General features: G+C 56.7%; 1 protein-coding gene across 6 annotated transcripts in view; it reads right to left on the bottom strand.

Annotated features, from left to right (window-relative positions):
• The window catches only part of RPTOR (regulatory associated protein of MTOR complex 1), a 451,060-nt gene that overhangs the window by 6,343 nt on the left and 428,870 nt on the right, over positions 1 to 15,847 (bottom strand). For 3 of the 6 annotated variants that reach the window (XM_082441505.1, XM_082441507.1, XM_082441506.1), the window contains 6 exons: positions 15,679 to 15,784; positions 12,510 to 12,624; positions 11,108 to 11,232; positions 9,938 to 10,042; positions 6,393 to 6,440; positions 181 to 287 (listed from right to left, as the gene is read on the bottom strand). In XM_082441505.1, coding sequence (XP_082297631.1) covers positions 181 to 287; positions 6,393 to 6,440; positions 9,938 to 10,042; positions 11,108 to 11,232; positions 12,510 to 12,624; positions 15,679 to 15,784 — 606 coding nt within the window. The remainder of the gene's footprint in view (positions 1 to 180; positions 288 to 6,392; positions 6,441 to 9,937; positions 10,043 to 11,107; positions 11,233 to 12,509; positions 12,625 to 15,678; positions 15,785 to 15,847) is intronic. The other 3 variants (XM_082441503.1, XM_082441504.1, XM_082441508.1) reach the window with 1 other exon arrangement.

Raw genomic sequence — 15,847 nt, 5'->3', positions numbered from 1 at the left:
CCTCTGCCCCGCCCCCTGCAGACACCGCCCGCTCAGAGTACTTGCGGGGGGTGGTGGCTCGAGGACCCTCATTCTCAGCCCTCGACCTCGAGGGCAATCGGAGCTGGGGAGGACGGCAGGGTCTGCACCCACTGGCCCACCTCGCCCCCAGGGAGGCCCCGTGAGGGACGGTGTGCTTACCTGCACCTTCATCTCACGATCCGTGTCCCAGATCCGGACGATCCGCACGTCTCCCGAGCTCATGAGGAGGCCGGTCTCCTGCTCCCAGTCCACCACCATCCCAGCTCCTGGAGAGACACAGACGGGCACCGGTGTCACCCAGGGAGCCTGTTCTGGGCAATCGCTCAAGCAGTCGGTGCCAACCCATAGGGTGGGTCCCCAACCCCACGCAAGCTTGAGGCCGGGGTGACAATTCAGAGCCTTCTCTATATCTCTGCTGTACCCAGGCATCTGCCAGAGAGACAGCAGGATCTTAGGACCATTTGTCCAAGATGCCCACCTTCCAGGACACCTGGGCATGATCGGCAGGTCTGGAGACTTTAGAATGGGTGTCAGAGGCACAGAGATGTGAGTCCCCTGGGTCCCACAGTCCCCTGGGGGTGAACAGCTTTGCAGCTGCCCCTCACAGAGGCAGGGGGCTGACCGCAGATGGTCCGTGGTGAATGAATCGAGGACTGCCCTTCCCCACACTGGACTGGGCGGGGGGCAAATGCCTTCAGCATCCCTAAGGGCAACACTGACCTCACAGGAGGGACTATAAAATAAGATTTAAGATGTTTAATTATAATATTTCAAACATACAAAAAAAACACAACAGAAACCCCTGTACCCACCACCCAGATCTAACAGCTGCTAATATCTTATCATTTTTGCTCTTTTTTTTGTTCTTGAAGTGAAATTTAAGACAGTGAAAGCCTCACTTGCCTGTCCTGTCCCCAGACAAATCACCCACAGGCCTTGGGCACCCTCCCAGGCTGGCCTCCTTGCACTCCCCTGCAGAAGCACGTGTCCGAAACCATGAACCACATCTCCCACATTTCAAAAACGTCGCCAATTTCAAATGGGGGTATATTTTCCAGCAATTTGCGTTTTTCCAGTAAAGTTACGTTTTGAGGGTTTATCCAACCTGACGGATGCAGATCTGGTTAATTCGTACTGAACTTCTGGGTAACACGCCTTTGGAGAATGAGCCCGTCACTTCCACGATTCCCTGCCTGTAAACCACGCCACACTGACGTTTCCACACGCCCTTGCACAAGGAAGTGGCAGCACCGGGAAGGGGACACGTCCGTCTGTGCGTCCCACCTCCCCAGGCGAGGCCGTTTCACTCCCAGAGTGGATGCTGGTCTGCAGTCTCAGCAGAAATGGACACAAGGTGTGATCTCCCCAAATCCTGGTCGATGTTGGTGTGTGCAGCCTGTATGTTTTAATATACATTCTGACACTGATGGTTTAACTCATATATTGCAAATATCCTCTCCTATTCTGTCACTGACATTATAACTTTATTTATGTCTTCTTTTGGTCATACTGAAATCGGAAGTGAAGTCATCATGCTTTTTTATACATCTGTCTCTGCTTTTTGTGGCAGCAGCTCCTGTGTTTGCCTCTGTGGTTTCCCCTTCTCTCTGTGGGTGCCCACTTTTCTCCTGACTTCCTGAGTTGGACGATGTGACCTTCACTTGTTCTTTTCTGACATGCCCCTTTCAGGCTATGGAGTTCCCTCCAAGTGCCCGATCTCTCTCCCAAACTCCAGACTCTCATCTGTATGTGTCACTTTAGGTTCCTGCTTGGATCTGAGCCCCTCAACCCTCACTCCAGAGACCCACAATGGCCTCCCATTCTGCCCTGGCCCCTGCAAGATTCGAGCTCCAAAAGTGACCAGGCTGGTCCTCTTACCTGACAGTGGGCCCTGTGCCTGGAACGCCCCTCTCCTGACGTTCACACAGCCCCTCCAAATCGTGCTCAGTCACCTTCTCGACCATGTGAGCCTATGACTCACCCTGTTCCGTCTTCTACCTGTTCCAGATGTGTCACCTGGCACACCCCCTCCCGTCCTCCCTGTTTTGCTGGCGGCTGCCGTGTCTACCCTGGAGAATGTCAGCTCCACACAACAAATGGACGAGCCTTTGTTTCACCTTTTAGAATGCAGTCTCCCCACTGCAACGCCCCTGACCCCAGGCAGAAGAAAACACCCTAATGTGCCAGAAAGGCATCTACTGGTGACAAGGCTGCAGACGAGGTCTCTCACCCGTCACCACGATCAGGACTGGCAGGGGAGAGGGCAGGGCACGTGGCCCCCACTTCTGTCCGGGACAGCCCAGTCACACTGTGACCAGTCAGCCCACAAGCAGAGCCTGAAACCACGCCACCTGCTTCCCCTCACCACGTGCCCGGTGTGCATGACGTGAATGAATTACAGAGGACGCGCCCACCTACGACCTGACTTGGGGCGCCAGGTCACTGCAGAGGCTCACAGACCCCTGTATCCATGGACCACTGATGGGGTGGCCTGGTTCTTGGGCGTCCTTAACAGTGCACTTGGAGCTCTGTGTCAGCCCCGTGGGGCTTTCAGGAGCCGTGTAATTAAGGAGTGGTCCTCCGATGAGAGCATGTGGCCAGGTGGCATCTGGGGTGCTCTGGGGTCACGGGAACAAGCTGGGGAGGGTCTGGGGGGACCATAGAAGGACTGGGAGGGGGGGGTCTCAGCCCCACGCCCACGCAGGAAGCAGAGAGGAGGCCACGGCCGCTCCCAATGGGGTAAGAAGCCCGACCTGGCCTCCAAATGAAGTGGTGCTGGCTTCCTTCTAGCTGAGTCTCCTTCATGGTGGATTCAGAGCCAGTGGGGGCCCGCCCTGCATTAGGGCCCACCCCAGTGACCTCATTTCAACTGAATCCTTCTCTCAAATACAGTCGCCCTCTGAGCGCTGGGGCCGAGGACTCCACCACGTGAATTTGGGGAGACACAGCTCCCACACAGGGGCCCCAGCGTCTCCATCTGCAATGGAGGCTCTGGAAGATGTGCCCATGTGGCCGTCAGATGATCTGGGGACGTGGCTCACGTGAGCTCTGAGTTCTGTTTTAAATTTAGATTCTCTGATGCGGACCAAATTCTGGTTTAAACCAGTTGTAAAGCACGGTGAAGCCAGCAGAGACAAGAAGCGTGTTTCCTAAGGTCTTCCCAAGTCCTGTACATGTCGGGTAGGCAGGCGCCCTGTGTGAGCAGACAAATCTGGGCGAGGCTGCTTCCTTAGCTGTACCAGACTGTTTGCGGAAGCTGTGTCACCTAAGACAGTGAGCTCCTATCCGTGGAAGAGTCTCAGATCAACGTGAAAACTGCTGGGATAAAAACAACAGTCTGCTTGCACCCTGACCCACCTCCTGCGCCTGCCGACCCCCACCTCATTCTCCTGCAGGTCTGGGGTCCTGGCCCATCCTCCTGCCTAGAACGGAACGCAACCACTGGCCTTCTCACTCGAGACCTTTCCCAACCAAGCCTGTGTCTCGACCTCCAGACACAGCGGAGGAGAGACGATCTGATTCATCACGAGTTGGTAAAAGATGTTAAAAAAGGTGACACTCTTCCTTGACGTATTGAGCACAAGGAACAAAATTGATGACTATGATTTAAGTAAAACTCATAAGACAGGAACATTGTGACTTTGAACCAGAGTGAAGATTCCAATCACTTCATTCCTGGGGAGCACGGCCTCAGCAGTGTCTCCTCCTTCCCCATCCCCAGAAAAGTGACAGTTGTGGGCAGAGCCTGTGCCCCTCCTCCCTCCCCTGGGCCTCCTTGGACTTTTTTTTCTTCGGGAGCAGGCAGGCTGCTCTGGGCTCCCCCCAGGAGGGCCCCTCCTCCCTGTCCACACTGCCGCCTCGACACAGAGAGTGCTTGACTGATGGAGGCTTGGCGCGTGCTGCAGCCTCTCCCCCACTGGGCGAACTCCAGCACCCTGAGTGCCTGAGATCACGGTCCATCTAGTGTGACATCCATCTCACTGCCCGGGGCCAGGGGTGGTGGGCAGCCCCCGCCAGGATGCAGAGATTCCCGTCTGACTTTATCCTGGATATGAGCCCTGCTCACATGTTCCCATCCAAAACTGGCCAAAGAGGGAATTTCTTCATTAAAATATAGACATACGGCACAGGGATGGCTGTAGACTAGGAAGCTGGAAGGTGTAAGTGAGGGACCAGACAGAACCCTAGGCCCAGCAGACAGTGAAAAAAAGAAACACGTTGTTTCAGAGGCTTGGGTCCCTGTGATGTCCATAATCAGCCCTCCAGGCTCAGAGGCCAGTCCAGACTGACCTCTAAGGACCCTGTCGTCTGGAACGGACCTCTGAGAACCCAACATGGGGATCTGACCTCTGAGGACATGTCATGTGGACCTGATCCCTAAGGACCCATCAGCCCCAACCTGAAACGCCCTTAGGAGCTGTGGTTCTGGAACTCCGAGGAGGAGGGGCCAGCCCCTGCCCAACCAGGCATGTGTGAGAACCTCAGACCTGTGGGATGGCGACCTCCATTCCCTCCCCAGGGACGCAGATGCAGTGCCTCCCCACGGGATCAGGCCTCCCTCAGGGCCCAAGAACACCTCCTGGACACCCGGCAGGTTCAGAGACACAGGACAGGGCTGGCAACAGAAAACTGGGCTCCTCGGGAGCAAATGATTTCACCTAAACTTCCATTTCTCACCTGGGAGATGGACCAGACACTTGGCAGCTGCTTAGGGTCAGAGGAGACAGGGTCAGGCACACACCTCCTGGGAGAGGAGGGAGCCGTCGTTCCCCACGGCCAGTGCCCCACCCTGCGTGGGCCCACGGGGGCTGCCACCCGGCCCCGCGTCCTGCCTCCTGCACTGAGAGGGCTTCCTGCTCACCAGGTCCCGCTATCTTTAGACTCCAGATGTGCCTGTGACCCCGGAGGAGGAGTGAGGCTGGGAGGGGAGGGCAGCCGTGACTCCCCCGCCAGCCACCTCTGTGCTCTGCGGTCGGCACCCTGCTTGCTGCCCAGCTGCTCCAGGCAACGAATACTAACAGCTGACCCAAGGCCCAAGGTTTACGTCCAGTTCACACACACACCAGTGCTGGACGATCTGTCCCTGCCCTCCGGGGCAGCTGACAACCAGGGGATGGGGCTGCCCTCCTCCGGCCGCCCCAGGTCCTGACTGTGAAAGGTGTCCCCTGGCTCCTCTTCAGGATTTCAGGGCAAGTGACCCTGTCATTCCTCTGATAACCCAAGGAGGCTCTTTCTGAGAGAAATCCTTCCCGTTACCACCACCGCCATCACTGCTGGCGGGAAGCAAAGGAGTGAAGATTGAGTCAGTCTCAGGTTTTCTCTTTTCTATTTTTCCTTCCTTTTGAACTTTTTACTAAAAGAGTCCTTTGTAAAATACGAAACTGTGAGTTTGTACATCTGTAAGGACATCTTGTTCTCAGCCTCCCGGGACCTGCTTCTCCACCCCCTCCAGTTCTGATGGCACGAGGGACCCTGTCAGACCCGTAGCCACATATGCCTTCCTGCAGGGAACCCTTGTTTAGGGAGTGACTAAAGACAGACCAGGACAGAAAGTTCACCAGAAGGCTGGTCACACTTTAAACTCAGATGCTGCAAATTAAAGGTCAAGAATTCTATCTGCTGCCTGGATTCATAAGGCTCCATCTCTTTACAATTTACCTGACTAGCGAGCTTAGGCGAGAAAAGGACTCGTTTTGAGCAGGCATGTGGGTTTGCTAACCCAGTGTTACCATGTGTATCCACAGTCAGTTGCATATAGGTGTTTTAGTAACTATCAAACTTATATATGGATTTTCAGATGGAAACAGATGCTTTAAGAGACTTTGCATTAAATTCTGAAAAAGCTTCTTTTTTGAAAACTTTGGTGGGAACACAAATCTCAATCTGGAACGACTTTTCTGTCCTAATGGAGTCGTGAGATGCCCTCCCTGTGAGCCCGCAGAGCTGTGCCACCCTCACTCCAGCAGGCTTGGTTCTGGATTGTCTTCCATTCCCAGGCTGTTGCGAAGGTGGCCTGCAGCAGAGAACTGAATTGTCCTTGAGCCAGCCCAAGAGTGAGTGAGGCCACCAAGGAGGCCGGGAGGTGCGACCACGAGGCCTCGGCTCCCAGGGAGAGTCCTGTCTACGGCTTTCGTTAAGATTTCTTCCCAGAGACTCACACAGCCAACCTCATTCATCCCATGAGATGTGAGTGCTCAGCTGGCGATGATTTTTTGTATTGGAGGAGACTGTGCGGATGGAACGAATAAGAAAAACCACAGCCCTGATCCTCTGCTGCCTGAAGAGCACAGCGGGCTAGCGAGCGTCCTCAGGCAAAGCAGAGGAGCCGGCTCCCACCCCTGGCACTCACAGATAAGGGAGAAGGCACTCACCTCCCTGCTTACTGCGGTCAAGAAAGATTGAGACCTTTCGGGCCAGACCTGTGAGGAAACAGGGATTATGGGCTTGATGCAAGGGAAAGCAGGCCAGCCAGAGCCAAATCAGCCAAAATCAAACAAGCCACAAACAGTCAGGGCAGCACCCAAGAAGGAAACAGGAGGGAGGGGCAGACGGTGGCCCAGGCCACGGCTGCAGTGGAAAAAAAGGGCCAAACGCACCTATGAACGTGAAAACCCAATTATCAGGGTTTTTGGCTAAAAAGACTCTCTTTCTAGACAGGAAATTGGAAGCGCTATGGCTTGGGGGAAACATGACCCGACATGGCGTGGGCACTTCCAGTGAGTGGAGGTTAGTGGCCGGACGCGCACATGGTTAGTGCAACCCAACCAGCAGGAGCTGACCCACTGGCCATGCCCGGAGGAGGGCAGACACTTCTGTTTAGGTCCTTAGAGTGAGGACAGCTCTTCATTCATGGGGCCCAGCGGTCAGTGAGGAGGCCTCGGGGGGGTGGGAAGTGTGCTTCCATCCGGGTGTCTGTGGGCGCCGTGGCCCAAGGATGGGCGGTCCCACCACTGGTTCTATTTCAGAACATGGCTCGCTCAGTTCCGGGGGTGGCCGTGAACCCAGACTGACTTCAGTTCTCCTGACCGCGGGGTACCCCATGAGGGGAGTGTCCCCAGGCTAACTGCACATGCATGCACAGGAGCGTGTTCATGTGTGCACATGCATGCATGCATGTCCATGCCTGTGTGCACATGTACACACGGGAGCCAGGGGCATGCTAAGATGATGAGGAGACCCTGCACATTTCACATGACTTCCGAAAAGCAGGGGTATGGCTCCTGCAAGAAACAGTCTCTTTAGTCACAAACCACGGAATCAAATCTTTGCTAACAAGCTGCCACGACAGTGACTTGGCGAGCAGATTCTGAGCTGGAGAGCACGCAGGAGAACTTCACAGGCAGACTTTTCTAACTGTTCAGGGAGTGCCAAGTCCTCCCTCCCACGTGCCCTACACACCAGCATTCACAGATGAGACCCCCTACGCCCTCTGTAGCTGAAGGACATGGTGGGCCAGGCCTCATGGGGTGCACAGCTGTGCAGGATCCCCCGTCACAGGCGTGGGGAGGAGCTGATGACCGCAGCCCCCCCAGGAGTGCCTCTTCCCCCCGCCACAGCTCGTGGCTGCCTGGGACCCGAGACCAGGCGGAGGACCTCACTGCGGAGCACAGGGAGCTTCACGTGCCTGGGAGGGGGGGGCGGTAATCTGGAGCAGGGAGCGGGGGCTGCTGCTTCTGCCCGACAAGGTCCCGGGGGACCACAGCCAGAACTCTGAAGCTGTGGGGGTCCCCCCCCAGACGCTGACAAGCAACTGCTGTGGAAGCTGCTAGCTCTCCCCGCAGGGTCCCAGCCCACAGCTCTGTAATTGTCAAGTCAGAGGCCAAGGCGGGTGAAGAAAAAGAAACAAGGTGCTGATGGGCAGAAGGCAACGAGAAGCTGGCACAGGGGCCAGAATTCCACCAGACCTGCCCCTCGGTTACTGAGCTTGAGCTCCTGAAATAGAAATTACAATCGGGGGTCTCTCCAGCCCTGCTGGGGCTGCAATCCCCGTGCTGCAGAGGGAAGCTGTGGAGACTGAAGGATGCGGGGCCCGGAGAGGCTCCCCGGTTCTCAGCGTGCCCCTTTTGGGCCCTGCAGCACACAAGCCCTTCCTGTCTTGATCTTTTAGAGAAGCCAGCCTCCTAGGCACACCACCCCTTCCACCTTCCATCCCCCTGAAAGAACAAGGAAATAATGTCTTCCTTTTTGCTAAGCCCACTGCTGCCTGGTCAAAAGGCAGGGGACAGACCAAACGAACTCCGGCTTAGCAGCCGAGGAGTGCTGCGTGCCTGCCCAAAGCCCCCTCACGCCACCTGCTGATAAAGACTTGGAGGTAAGACCCCCACCAGCTTCCTGGCCCCTCAGCAACAATGCCTCTCCTGGAGGGATTTCTGAAACCCAGGAAAGGGAGAGGGTCCAGCAGGAAGGAGTCTGTAGGAAACAAGTCTACAGAGGTGGAACCACTCTCAAGTTAGGGCTGCAGGGCACACCTGGCCAGGAGCAGCTCTCCACACACAGGTGACGTCCGGGGGAGACAAGTGGCATTGTGGGTAAAAAACCACAGACACATCACTTGGGGGTGGCAGGTATTTGGGGGCGGCAGGTAGGCAGGCTGCTGCAAGAGGAATAAACTAGACAACAGTGTATCCACTGGGCTGCCAGTGGGCTCCCCACTTTCTCATCCTCTGGCCCGGCCGGGAGGCCGACCCTGCTCTCGACCAGCCCCCGCCTTCCCCGCACAGGCGTCTGCGGAACGGCTGGAGCCTGGGGCGTGTCAGCTGCTGGGACGGCAGCAGAAAGCTAAGGACTGAAAACCACGATTCAACTTGTGCAGCGTGTCCCGCAGCGAAACAAACCTGTGAGCGTGAGCCCCTGAGAGCCACGGGGAGGCCGTCAGCCACCTGCTCCGCCGCAGCCGCAGCACTGAGGGGGGCCTGAGGCGGGGCTGGGGGCTGAGAGGGTGGGAGGCGGGGGCGCTGCAGGGCAGGGATCAGGCTTTTGCTCCAATGTTGGAAAAAGCAAGAGAGAGACAGAGGGACCTGTGACGGCAGCTGTCATCCATGTTAGCCCAGGACCGGGCCCAGAGGGGCCTGGGCAATAAGAAAACGGCTGTGTTGGGTCTTGTGGAGGTGGGTATGCATGACCATTTTGTTCCTGAAGAAAATTTAAAAACATGGCTATTTAAAAAATTAACACATAAGGAAGTGTCTGCCGTGGAGCCGGCCGTGCCCCCGAGGGTCGGCGTCTCCCTAGGACAGGTGCTCTGACGGAGGGGAGAGAAGCAGCCACGTAGGCACCTGATTGGCCACGCGAGGACACGCAGAGACCCCAGGCCAGCAGAGGGGCCGACAGCAAGCCGCTCCGGCCTCCATCTGGCAGCGGCTTTGCGACCACATTGGAGGGTGGCTCCAGCTGAGGGTGTCTCTGGAAATCCAGACCTACGGCTGCATTAATGCTGTGTGCACAGCGAGCGCGGGGCTGAGGGGTGCAGACCTCCGCGGGCCCGGACCCAGAGACCGGCAGGCGGCGCTGCTGTCTCTCACCCTGGGCGTGGGGCAGCCGTGCACACCGACAGGCAGCACGCACAGCGGCGGCCGGCGGGTGCTGCAGCCGCGCCTCCGTCAGCCCAGGGCAGGCAGGCAGGCAGCGCACTGGCCTCCGCCGTCGGACCAGACACAACCGGGTCGCCTGCTGTGTGCTCATCACCGAGAGGGGATTCACTCGGGCACAAGGGGCACAAAATGCAGCCCCAGGCCCTGCCGTGGCCATGCTCTCACAAGCAACACGAGCTTCCAGCCAAGGACGGGGGCTGTGGGCTGGTCAGAGCTCGGCAGGACTTCCACCCGCGAGCAGAGTCTCCCAAGGAGGAGGCTGGCTGGGTCGTCACCTGGGGAGTCTGAGTGGACTGAGCGCCTGCAGGACCCCGGGGAGTACCCACCTCGGGTGGTGGGCAGCATGTCGGAGAGCCCCTGCCAGGCCGTCACCATTTCTGGATTCTTTTCCAAATCAGCAAAGTTCTTCCAGACTCTGATGGCACCGTCATCTTGGGGAGACAAGAGAGGATATTCAAAGGCAGGCCTGGCTGCTCTGGGAAGGGGAGGAGGGCCCTCCCCGGAGGCACAGGAGGACAAAGGCCGCCCAGCCTGAGGGACAGATGGTTCTCTCGTCTGGTGAGGAGCCGATCAGAGGCAGAGTGAGGCCTGTTCTGGCCTGACCTTGGGCTTCAGGGCTGTGCCTCCAGCTCAGCATTCCCGATCCCCCCCGAGGGGATCACCTGCCAAGAAGAGCCAGTCTCAAGGGGACGGTGCTCAGGGCCTCTCTCTCCCCACCTCCCCTCACACGACTCAGGAAACGGGCGGGTTGCTCCTCCTGCCTCTCCAGGCTGGGAACGGGGCAGAGGCCCCAGTGTTCTCCGGCAGATGGGCAGCCAGGTGGGCCTGAGTGTGTGGGTCCACCACCTGGCTGCCTGTCCGTCTGTCCTTCCTTCCTTCCTCCTGGTGTTGCTTGCCCCCAGGACCCTGCTCTCCGGCCTCACTAGCCCTTCACACGAGGATGACCTTGCCTCAAGCTGCAGAGGGAGGATGAGGTCACCTGGGGACACACTGGGAAACACTTGCCTGATCTCTGCTGAGAAGCGAAGCCTCCCTGCTGGAGAACTCCAGCCTCGTGCTGCATCTCCACTGGGACCTGACTCCTGAAGGGACCTTGGTTCCTCTGCTGTGTCTGCGCCCGGGGAATCACCCTCTCTGCCTCCCCTTTGGCGCTCAGAGAGGCTCAGTGTGATCTGTCCTCAAACCCCGCACTGACCCTACTGGCTGCCCGCACCACTCTGGGTTTTCGTCCTCCCCCACCGCCTGATGTCTGCCAGGGGGCTGGCTTTGGGCTGGGGCTGGACTTTATTTTCCTGGGGAGGGCTGCCAGCAGGACCTCTCCCCATGGGTGTGCCTTTAATGACGGAGGCCTCCACTTGGGAGTGGTTAGTCCCCTTTGCCAGAAGAAACAATCGAGGTCACAGGAAGCTTTGTGCCAATTCGTGCTGGGGTCTTGCATCTGTCCCCCGCCACCTCTGCACTGGGGTTTAGGTCCCCACCACGCAAACTCCACTCACCTGTGGCTGTGAGCAGGAGTGAGCAGTCCTGGCCATTCAGATACTCCATGGCCGTGACCCTCGTGTACCGAGGGTTTCCGTTGTGGAAATAATCCAGCTTCTCCCCTTTCTCCCAGTCCCAAAAACTTCAGGGAATAAGAGAGGAATAAGGCTAGTGATCAGAGAAATACAAACAAAAGCCACAAGGAAATACCACCTTACACCCACCAGGTCGGCCACCAGCAAAAACACAGAAAGGGACAAATGTTGTCAGGGATGTGGAGAAACTGGAACCCTGTGTCCTGCTGGTGGGAACGTAAAATGGTGTAGCTGCCATGCGAAACAGGAGTGGTTCTTCAATATAACTAAACACAGAACTACCGTTTGGCCAGGATTCCACCTCTGGGTATACACTGTGCACCCAGGTTATATCAGTGTCACTCACAACAGCCAAAGGGTGAAAGCAACCCAAGTGCTCATCAGTGGATGAAGGATGAAACAAAATGTGGTCCCTACACATGGACTATTATTCTGTCTTAAAAGGGAAGGAAGTTCTGACACCTGATTTGTTAAGTGAAATAATCCAGTCAAAAAAGGACAAATACTAGATGATTCCACTTATATGAGGTTCCTGGAATAGACAAATTCATAGGGACAGAAAGTACAGTGTGGGGTGCTGGGCCTGGGAAGCGGGGAGGGGGAGCCAGTGTTGCATGGGGACAGAGTTTCAGTTTAGGGTGATGAAAAAATCCTGGAGATGGACAGTGGTGATGGCTGCACAACAAGGTGAATGTGCTTAATGCCACTGGACTGCACACTTAAAAACGGAGAAGACAGTAAATTTTACGTTATGTATAAAAAAGGAGAGGAATAAGAAACAGGTAAGAATTCTATCCATTTTATCAGCTATAAAAAGAATCGCCTCCATGGTTCTCTCCCATCAAGTGGGCACTTTCTCAGTGACATAAGGGCAATGGTCACTATGAATTAACATGGTGTCTTGTTACTGACACTTTCCCTTCACACACTTGCTGCCCTTGCACACGAGCAGGTCCCTCACATGTCCTGTCACTGTGGGATCCTGATGAGCCCCTGTGCACCAGTCTCTGTTCACTGCACAGGAATGGCCCCATCTTAGTACCAGAAGCTCCTGTGCCGGCCCACACATAACTGTGCTCAGGCCTCTGGAACACCCGTGGTAACGTGGCCAATTGCAACCCTGGGAGGGCGCGGGCAACACCAGGAGGAGGGAAGTCTCTCGGCAAGTTTTCCAGCCACCCCCCCTCTGCCCCCACCGAAACAGCCCAAAGGCCCGGGCTGAGGAGCTTCCACACCAGGAGGGTGCAGGGGGGAATCCTGCCCACCCCCCCCGGGGCTACCTGTTCTCCAGCTGAAAGGCCAGCCCCGCAAGTGCCCCACGTACCAGATGCTGTCTTTGTCAGCGACGGCCACACACGGCGTAAAGGGGTGGAACTTGACCACGGAGGGGACACCAGGGTTCCTGTTCAGAAATATCTGGTCATCCAGTCTTGTGATACCTGCCAAGGGCAACACACGACTATGGGTCTCAATTTGCAGTAAATGTCAATGATGTATTTTACCAAGGCCAACACAAGTCCCTAATGTTTGGGGACCTGGAGGGGCCCAGAGGAAAGCAGGGGTTACAGCGCAGGGGTGGGCTCCTGACAGCAGGGCCCTGCCTCTGCTTGGACACGGCTAGCATTCGATATATAATTGCAACAAGCCGTCAGCAATACTCAGATCAGTGCACACTGGTTAAGGTTTTAGGAAAAGAGCGCCAAAGATTTTGGAATAAAGCTCAGTAAGCTGCGATTCGTAACTGAGACCCAAGGCTGAAGCCTCGGTCTGGCCATTGCTGTCTGCAATCCAGCCAAAGCCCTGGGGAGGGGGCTCCAGTCTGGAAAAGTGGAAACCTTGAAATGACTGAAAGGCAGATGATCGAGTCACACAGAGGATGTGAACGGGGATTTGTTCACGAGGCCCCAGTACAGCCACTTGGGAAAAAACCCTCGTGGCCCTGAAGGAGCGTTAGAAGAACAACGAAAAGAGGATAAAAATGCTAAGAGCATCAGACAGGTTCACACACATTTCTGGAGAATGACACAGGATCATGCAGAGGAGCCAGGCGTGGTGGCCCCTCTTCCCTGCACGTCGTGGAGGGTGAGCAGCCCTCGTGACACTCAGGCCCCGGAGTCACCCCCTCCTCAGTGGCTGGACGCAAGTCTTGGGTGACACAGAGGCGCTGCTCACGCTTCGTGAACCTGGCGCCGGCCGGGAGAGCTGCTGTCACCCACGATTTCAGTCCTTTTCCGCCTCCCTTTGCTAAAACAACTAACACAGAAAACCGCTCAACAATCAAGACGGGGTTAAACTAACAGGCAAACAGGTCCCGGAGGGTTTAACTATTGCCCAGAGGTGCCTTCCCCCTCAGCCCTGGGTTCCCCAGGACAGGGGTGTGATTTGACCCCGGAAAGATGAGGGGACACCCAGGTCCTGAGTCACTGCAGGCGTTCTGCACACATGCAGAGATCCATGTATGATGGTGAAGTCACGGTGTCACTGGGGGTGGCCGGAGGGGTCACGGATAGAAAAGGCAGCATTAACTTTCCCAGCTCGTCTCCCGGGGCCTCGCTGACTTGTCTGGTGACTTTGCTTGGCCCGCAGGCATGATTCCCATCCTTCTACTGTTCACAGCCTTCCCAGCACACCGCTGGCCTCAGATAAAACCACAGTTTCATGAGGAGTCCAGGCTCTGAGCGCGGCAGGTAGTGGAGGAGGCTGTGGCCTCTCTAGCGGCCCTGTCCTCCCTGCCCACGTCCACCGGCAGTGATGCTCCCGTCGGCAAGCTCACTTGCTAAGGTTTCCAGCGGCTCAGCAGTTCCCCTCGGTGTGTGTCTGACAAGCAGACCTCTTTTTTTTCCACAAAGACTGGAAAAGAGAACCCCTGACCCTAATTTACAGAGATACTGTTTTTCCTTTTTGTCTGGAAAACCTGGTTGTTTCTCGAGTGGCTGGCTCTAATTTCACTCCCTGCTCAATGCTGACCAGCAACACCAGCCCAGAGTGTGGCCTTCACCACCTTCAGATGTCCGACTGTGTGCAGAAGACTGGCTCCCAGCTTGCGTCCGTGGGTACCGGGAAACCAATTTGTTCTGCTGTCCCCGTCCATAGGCCCGGGGTTCTAAAGAACCACCAACTTCCAAGAAAATAGGCCCTTGACCCCATAATTCGGAGAGCTTCTATCAAGCTGGGCGGCTCGCTCTCTCCTGGAGAAAGCTGCAGACTCTGAATTCCACATCCCCGGAGGCTTTACATCCAGCTGCGACAGTGCTTTCATAGAGGCGAGTTACAAACAACCAAGATTGGTTTTAGCAGAAGTGACCGCACATTAATGAAACGTGACCCGAGCATCTCACGGAGAGCACTGTGAATGCACGCGGAAGTGCTTCCGAAACAGCACTGCTTCTGGAAGTGCTCAGTGGGCCAAGGAGTGCGCCGGGCCTGGGCAGGCGGGCCAGGGACGAGACCCTGACTCCAGGCTGCCTGCAGGCAGGGACGGTCTCATGGGTTCTCACCCTCAACTTTAAAAAGTAACCCGTAATAATCAAGAGAATTTGACAGGACAGGGAGGCAAGGTCACGACAATAATTCAACAGAAGCGTTAAGAGCCTGCTTATCCACTCTGTGTGGTACCTGGCAGCGTTCGTCCACCGCCCAAAGCTGGCCCAGCGATGAGGGCTCAGGCAGAGCCAAAAGACCAGCCCACGCCCTGTACACTCACAGCTGTGGGACTGGGTCGGTTCCCGGGCCAGCGGGGGCTGTACTGCTGGGAGAGGGAGAGGAGAGAGGCTCGTCCCTGGGGGGTGGTGAGGGGCCCGGTACTCTGTCCCTGTCCTGATCACAGGGTGGAGGCCCTCAGCTGCCCCCTCCCACCCTGCTTCAGTGCCTGGGGGGCTGCTGCAGCCAAGATGAGGAGGACCCGCGGCCCAGCAGCCCTCCCTGTGGCAGCCTGCGTGTCCACACTGCTCACTGCCACTTCACCGGGGGTGGGGGTGGGGTGGGGCTGGGGGGCATGCAAAGTGGGCGGTTTGGGCATCTGTTGGCAAATTTAGTAAAAGGTTTGGTCGAAATGTGACTGATACACAGTTTTGGGTGATAGAGAGCAATTATTTGGGGGCCTGGTGGGGTCCAGGTAAACACAACCAGGGCCTGGTGTTTGCCTTCTGTCCCCACGGGGAGGACACAGGCCCACCCCGCCGTGGACCCCAGGGCCTGAGGAGGGCTTGCTCCTTCCTCTCTGGAAACGACAAAAGGCAGAAGACACAATTGTCCAGAAGCTGCCAGTTAAGACCGGAGCTTCCCTGGACGATGATCCCAGAGAGCTTCCAGGTCTCCCTGAGGGCAAAGGCACAGAGTCTCCCGGGACCAGGCCGTGTCAGGCAGGTGGGTGGTGCCCCCTCCTTGGCACTCCTCCCTCCCTCGAGCATCTCCGCCAGCCTCACTCCTCCCCTGCACAAGGGCGGGTGGGCGCCTGCTCAACAGGGGCGGTGGCCCCTGGGGACAGTGCTTACCCTTCTGGATGAGCTGCTGCGCCTGCTTCCTGACACGGGTGTTTCGCAGAAACCGCCACTCCCGCTCCTTGCGGATCTGACTCTCCAGGTCATGCTCTTCCGGGATCTTCAACAATAAAAAAAACAGTTATTTCCAGATAAGACGATTCCTCCTCCACTGGTGCTAAAG

The sequence above is a fragment of the Balaenoptera physalus genome (genome assembly GCF_965194825.1).
Source record: "Balaenoptera physalus genome assembly, chromosome: 20".
Taxonomy (NCBI): Eukaryota; Metazoa; Chordata; class Mammalia; order Artiodactyla; family Balaenopteridae; genus Balaenoptera; species Balaenoptera physalus.
This window is presented reverse-complemented; position numbering and strand designations above follow the sequence as displayed.